We start from the raw sequence: 7,845 nt of genomic DNA on the forward strand, positions 1-7,845 counted from the left end.
TGTAGATTTGCTCCTCCAGATTACCATGGCAGAAAGCTGTTTTCACATCCATTTGCTCTAAATACATATTCCTGCTGGCTACCAGGGCCAATACTTATCTGGTAGAATTATGTCTAATGACCGTACTAAAAATCTCATCATAATCAATACTCTTTTATTGCGAATACCCCTTTGCAACTAGACAAGCCTTGAACTTTACTCATTCTTTTTTGTTGTACACCCACTTGCAACCAATAGATCTCTTTCCTTATGGCAGATGAACAAGAAACCATGTCTCATTATTTTTCAAAGACTCCATATCCTCCGCCATAACACCCATTCATTTATCTTTCTCTTGGATAGCCATAACCTCTCAAAAAGTAGAAGGGTCCCCTGAAATGGTAAAAAGATCCTATGTTGCAAAGTCTTCAAACCCATATCTCACTGGAGGTGTAATACGAAGGGCTCCCTATCATGCACACTCCATCAGACTCTTGAACTCCACCTGGATATGAGCCTGGATCATCCTGCCGTTAGGCTACAATATGCCTTGGACTCATTGTGGCTCTTCAATGTCCACTTGAATCTTGTCTTGACTGGAATTTTCTACCTCAATATCTGACACAACTTTCACATATGACTGTTTCAACATCTACTTCTCATCAAATTCAACATGTCTACTGACAACCATCTTCCTCTTAACCTAATCCTATAACTTACACCCTTTCACACCTTTATTGTAGCCAATAAAGATGCACTATTTTGACTTGGGTCAAGTTTAGACTGATTCTCATTGGAAATATGCACATATGTTAGACACCTAAAAATCCTCAAATTACCCAGATCAATGAGGTTGAATGTCCACACCTTCTCTGCGACTTTTCCATCCAATGAAGTTCGTTGTGATCTGTTGACTAGATAACATGCCATATTGAGTGCTGCTGCCTAGAAACCTTTTATATCTTGTCATTATATTCGTTTCCATTATCAGACTACAAATATTTTATTTTTCTCGCTGTCTAGTTCCCAACCTTTGCCTTCCATATTTTTAACTTGGCAAAGGCCTCATATTTATATTTCATAAAATAAAACCATAACTTACGAGAAAAATCATCAGTGAATGTTACAAAGTTATTGAAACCTCCAACGAAGGGTTTTTCGTAGGCTCTTAGACATCAGAATGGACATAGTCTAAGATTCCCTTGGTCTTATATTGCTCGTACTTGAAACGAACTCTATATTATTTCCCAAGAACATAAGACTTGCACATTCCAATTGTGCAACTACTAACACCCTTAAAAAAAATTCTTCTTATGTAGTCCCATCATCCCACGTTTATTGAGATGACCCAATCGCTTGTGCCACAGTTTAGTTGCATCATTTTTAGTTTCAACAAATGCTACATCACCCATAACCGTGCCCCCAAAAACTTATAAAAGTTTCCTAAAATCCTCCTTGTTCTCATCACTGTCATTGCACCCTTGCTAACTCTCATGATATCTCTATATCCATATGACCAGAATGAATAACCATTCGCTTGAAGAGTACCTTGAAAAATCAAATTCTTCCTCAATTTCGGAACTAAACACACCCCACTCAACGTGCTCACACCACCATCATCCAAAGCAATTTTAATTTTCCCCTTTCTAGTGACAGTACAAGTTTTATCCTCACCCAAATAGACAAAACCAGAATCACATGAATTAAAAGAGTTGAACTACTACTGGTGTGACATCATATGGTAGGAGCACCCAGAATCAAGGATCCATGCATTAATGCACTTTTAAGATGCAACGCAAAGCAATTCCTCTTTACTACAGGAACCATCAGACTGAACTATATTTGTTGAACTACTATTGCCTGACTTATTTGAACAATCCCTATTTAAATGACTAATTTGCTTGCAACCATAACATTATGCTATTTTTTTATTCTTGGACTTTATCATCTTTTTATTTTTAGAATCCACCGCCTTACCATTGCCTTTGCCACATTCTTGACCTCCCTTCACAAACAAATCTTCATCTGAACTTCCTCCACCTATTCCTCTATGCTTTGGCAACATTATGCGTGTTGCAAAAGGATATACGAAATGTAATCTAGCGTGATTGTTTCCTTTCTGTATGTGAAAGTGGTCCCCAAGTGATCATAAGAGCTTGGTAAAGAGCATATCAAAATAATGACTTTATCCTTATCGTCAACCTTCACACCAAGCCGTGTCAAATCAGCGAGAGTGTTATTGAAAGCATTGACATGAGCTTGTAAACCGCCTTCTTCCTGCATCTTCAGGTTATAGAGACGCTGCTACGCGAACAATTTGTTCATGAGCGTCTTGGACATGTACTGATTTTCCAATTTATCCAAGACATCCTTCGGGGTTGAAAGGTTTAGGATATGATTCATCACGTCATCAGAAAGACAAAGTCTTACCAAACACGCGATATTCTCTTTCATCTCGTTCCAATCAATAATTGCGATATCTGTCAGTTTCTCATCACAAAGCACCTTTTGTAAACCTTATGTGCATATCTCAACAATATGAATCAAACTCAACATAATTTCCTTCCCATCTTCTTCAAACTTTCAAACAAAATCTAAGATGGAGAACTAAAGAGAAGGCCAAGTGGGATCCCCGAGGCTCCCTCTACCTCTCGCCCTTGCACATTCTTAGGAATCATAGTATTATATAAATATTATTTGTACTTATAGCATTGAAAGTCTAATTTATTCAAATAATATAACGAAACTCGGTTGTTTGTGTAACATTTTTTTATATGAAGTAAAACAAAATTCTTAATATTTTCTTGAACTATTTGTATACGTAAGTCAATTAAAAGAAAAAAGTTGAAGAGAAATCTCTTCGAAGAAAAGGGTACAACAAACAGAGTAATTCTTGCATGGACACGACCCTAAATCCACATTCTTAGGCACAACCAATAAGAAAGAGTTTTTTTTAAATTTATTTTAATTTTAATTTTGTTTTTAATTGGATTCATGGGGTGGTTGAGATTATGAAGGAGAGAGAAAAATCGGTATTTGTTTTTTTAATTAATTAAAATTTTGTGATTGGTTGTGTGTAAAACAATTTCTTAGATACGTGTCCACCTAAGAATTTTCCCAAGAAACAAAACCATAAGCAACATAACACAACAAAAAACTGCCAATCATACACACATTTTAAAATATGTAGGAGTAAGGTCTTACTATTACGTATCTAAAATCCTATAAGAAGGTTATGTGTTAGACTTCACCACAGCTTCTCAAATTCACGTGTTTGAATGCATTTATTTAGTAGGAAAATGCATTGCTGGACGTACAAACTCAATTGTGGCCTTGGTAGATGTTGATTTCAACAATTTCAACAAAGTTAAGTAAAGCACTCCTTTTAACTTAACAAAAAAGAAAAGAAAGTAATAACACTCCTTTTGTCCTTCTTTAAAAGCATATTGATATACAGGTTTCCTCCAATAATGTTCCGATTAAAATATAATAAAATATTATAAACACATAAAATAATAGTACATTACAAAACATGCATCCACCCAAAGTTTATTCATTTCTTATTTTCCATCTTTTTCCTTTCCTCCAACTATAAATAACCTCATCACCCTCCTCCCTCTTGTCCTCAAATCAAATTCATCTCTTCATACCCCTTTCTAACTCTCAATCTCTCTTTCTCAAAGAAAAACAGTTTCTATACAAATGGAAAACAATCTACCGGTGATATCAAAGAGAGTGTGGAGTCTAATACGCGTTGCCTTCTTCATGTTGAGAAAAGGAATATCAAAGGGTAAGCTAATCATGAACTTAAACATGATACTCAAACGTCACACCAAGCTTGCCGGAAAAGCCGTTGCCAATTTAATATCCCACTATCCAAACCATGGTGGCTCCACCTCAAACCGCCACTCACACCAGCAATTCACTTCCTCAAGGGAGTATGAATTCAGCTGTAGCAACACTCCCAACCACTTCTTCTCAATAGGAAAGCGTCACCACATCCACAACCATAAGCACAATGCTCAAGCAAGACTTACACACGACGATGAGATGACGACTATGAATGCAATGAAGGCGGTGGTGGAGATGCTAAACAATGAACAAGCAATTGTAGAAGTGTCTCCAGGTTTCCCTTTAAGAGATGATGATGATGAGAAGGACAATCAAGTTGATAAGGCAGCTGAAGCTTTCATAAAAAGGTTTTACAGCCAGTTGAGGAAGCAAGATTGATTGATTAATATTAATTCAACAACATACCTTGTTTAGTGGATAATCAAGTAGCCATATATTTTTCTTTTTTTGGTTACTTTATGATATAAATACCTATGAGTGAAGGTTTTTTATTCATGTTAATTATGAGTTTGCAAATGTTTAATTTAACTGCTGCTTATCAATAATAAGGGAATAAATTACAGAATCTATATAAAAAAAAATAATGGATTGTATCATATAGTAGAATCCTTCTAAAAAATATTTTCAATGAATCTTTTGAGTTTAGGATATACTCTCTTGGCCATAACGAATCATTTATAGTCTTTTGGATAATACATATATTTTGTACAAGTTCAAAGTGTTTTTTTAATGAAACAAACTTTAGGTAACAAATTATTGTATTATTATGTGTTTGTGTGTAGATTTTGAAAGATTTAGCTATTTATGGCACACACTTGGTTGTCCTAATATGATTCCCCTAACATGTCTATAGCAATATAGCCGGACCCTCTAAAATTTTGTGGCATTCTCAGCTTTTACTTTTTTTCTCCCACACATATATGCACACTCTCTTGTTCTCCTTTATTTTATATAAACTAATTAAAAACGTTTTTCCAATGTTGTTGAATTATGATTGTAAATAAAATATGAAAAATGTCAATTTGCAAGTGGAAAAATAATTAGGGATGCTATTTCCACCCTTAAATGTATCCCATGTTCTCGAAAATTCGAAAAATGCTTTCAAGCACGTGTAGATTCGAAAAATGTCCTTCAAAATCTAAAAGTTGCATCTCCACACACACTCCAAAATACACCAGAAAATGCTATTCTAAGACCCACTCCATTTTAAATAAAATATAGTCCGAAAATATATATTCATGCCTTATTTAAATACATCGGAGATGCATCTAGAATGTCCGTGAATGTTGTTTATTTATAACAAAAAAAAGTAAACGCACTCGTTTGTCGTTCTTCAAAAAGCATATATATGCCTCCTCCAACAATATTTGATTAAAATATAACAAAATATTATAAAGACATAGAGTAATACAAAACATGTATCCTCCACCCACGGTTTATTCAAGGGAACTTCTATGGTAAAGGATGTAAATTGACTTCTTTGAAAAAGTCATTTTAATTGACCAATTAAAAAAGACTAGTAAATCCTAAAATGCCACATCATCGTTAGCATGAAGGCAGTATACCATAAGCATTTTTTTAAAAAAACTTTAATTTATTATAAATCATTCCTTCATCAATTTAATAATAATTTATCAATTAAAAAACATTTAACTAAAAAACTCATTTTTTACGTGTTTTTCTTCCTTCTCCTAAACCATCTTCTTCTTCCTCCACCTTCATCTTCCTTCTCCAATATCTCCTCCATCATCGTTGTTAAACTCCCTCATCGAATGGTTCAAAGCTATTCACTCCTTTCACAGATAGTTGTTCATATCTAAATATTATATTTTCTCAAAATCAACTTAATTTGAGTTATTATAGAGAAACGTTCGATTTAGATAATAGGGTTTGTATTTTAAGTTAAAGTTGATTTGAAGTCTTACCAAAAAAACAATCGATTTGGTGATTAGGGTCTGTATTTTAAGTTAAAGTTGATAAATCCTTCTTACCCAGAAGCAATCGCTTTTTAGTCTGTAAGTTGAAGTTGATTTTCACCCAGAAGTTGATATATTCTTGGGGATTAGAGTCTGTATTTTTAGTTGAAACATTATTTTGAATTCTTAACCAGAAACAATATATTAGGTGATTAGTTTTATATATAAAATATAATTTGATTTGAATTTGGTTTATGAAATTGGGGATTAGGGCTTGTATTTTATCCAATTCTTACCCAACATTTATCGAATTGGGGATAAGGGTTTCAATTTAGGATTTTAATTAAATTATTGGTGTTTCTGTTGTATAAAAAAGAATATATATTGTGATATTATTCAAGTTTAAGTTGCGTGTTATTGTGAATTATGTTGATAATTTATTCTTCAAATTCCCAATAGTTAAGTAAAAGGTGCAAATAGTTTACTCAGAAAGAGTTTGAAGTCGAGAACACACACCGAAGAAGGGCTTGCACGGATAAACCAATCGTAGTTAATGCACGGTATAAAAAAGCACTAGTGCGGTCTCTGTGTGGGATGCAAGGACATAGCATGATAAAACACATGCTTGTAAATTTAAAATAAGGTCTTGTACATTAACTGTTAGAACTATTTTGTATGGTCAAGTTGTGTAATTGATTATGTAATATCAATTTTTTAGAAAAAGACATAACTGAAGCTTTTTAATTCTGATTATAAGTCATCCAATATGAAGTCATTAAGAAAGTAACGAGTTTGTTGCAATATGAAGTTTAAATCGAATCTAATAAATTAAAACTTTTTGTCTCTAAGAAAAATGTTCATATTTTGTTACAACCGTGAATTTAGTATTGGAGTTCAATATCAATTTTGAAAACAATGCTAAATTATCACACCGAGCCTATTATTTGAAATTGATAATCACTTAAGTTTTGTTGCATTTTGAAACAGCGTAGATGAGTAAGCAACATGTTAATTAGAGATGAAGTCAACTTGTGAAGAAGGAGAATGTGAATATAAGAGAATGCTACTTGTGTACATATCCAGATCACAAAGGTATGTTAAATCCAAACGTAACTGTTATACCCCAAAATTTGCCCACATCTTTTTTCAAGAAAACTCCAATCTGAAAATTAAGAGTTTCATATAATCATGGATTTTTATTTCAAATATCCTAGCATATGAAGTACTTAAATTTCAGAAACTTTTCTTATACAGTAGCTTGGCTTACAGAGGAATTTATTCTTACGCAAACGCCAAATACTGTTCATTACATCACAAATAATATTTATTTATTTACAGATAAATAGTACTAACACAATCATGCAGAGTTAAATCTTTTTGCAGGCGCAGAAGCAGGAAACTCAGACTATACTGGTAACAATTGTTTTTGGTTTCCCACTAACTTTTGTACTATATTCCATTATTTTCAAAATCTTTTCAAATCTCTTCTTTCAAAAATCAAATCTTAACTTTATTCTATACAACACTATCATACACTTTCTTTCAAATCTCACTTCCACTCAAATTTCCTTTTGTACGGAATCACATCATTCCCCAACGTCTCTATCATCTTTCCATTCTATAAATACCTCTCCTTCTTTTCACAAATCTCACATCAAATTCTAAATCATCTTTCAAATTTCTACTTCATCATCCATTTTCTTTCTTCTTTCCTAGCAAGAATGGCAAAATGGATAGAGACACTGTTTCTTACAGTCATCACCATTGCTACGGTGATCATGACTTTCTTCTGCCTACACAGTCCTGAGAAGTGTGGACCTGCAATGGTTGCATTCCCAATCCTCTACATGTTATTGATCATAGCATGGTTCATCAACCGTCATTTTTAAAGTTTGCCGTGTTTCTTATTTTCTTAAACGTACCGTCTATTCGTCGTACTGTTCAATAGTATGTAATATTTATACTGTCAGTATTAAATGTTGTACTATTTGTCATAATATTGCTTAATTACTAAGATAATATTTTGTGTGTTTCTGCCAGTCAAATATTTCTATTTCTGTGCATTTAACAATTTTCAGGTTATTATCGGTAATTTTAC

At 33.3% G+C, this 7,845-nt stretch overlaps 1 protein-coding gene across 1 annotated transcript; it reads left to right on the forward strand.

Annotated features, from left to right (window-relative positions):
• Positions 1–3,556: 3,556 nt before the first annotated feature.
• On the forward strand, positions 3,557–4,388 carry LOC131648420 (uncharacterized). The gene has a single exon (XM_058918180.1). It carries the CDS (start codon positions 3,682–3,684, stop codon positions 4,207–4,209), a length of 528 nt encoding a protein of 175 aa, XP_058774163.1. The 5' UTR covers positions 3,557–3,681; the 3' UTR covers positions 4,210–4,388.
• Positions 4,389–7,845: the final 3,457 nt, after the last annotated feature.

This window comes from Vicia villosa, linkage group LG2 (assembly GCF_029867415.1).
Source record: "Vicia villosa cultivar HV-30 ecotype Madison, WI linkage group LG2, Vvil1.0, whole genome shotgun sequence".
NCBI classification, from domain to species: Eukaryota; Viridiplantae; Streptophyta; class Magnoliopsida; order Fabales; family Fabaceae; genus Vicia; species Vicia villosa.

What these genes read in the sequence shown, in the direction of transcription:
- LOC131648420 (XM_058918180.1), top strand. Translation starts at nt 3,682, where the DNA reads ATGGAAAACAATCTACCGGTGATATCAAAGAGAGTGTGGAGTCTAATA.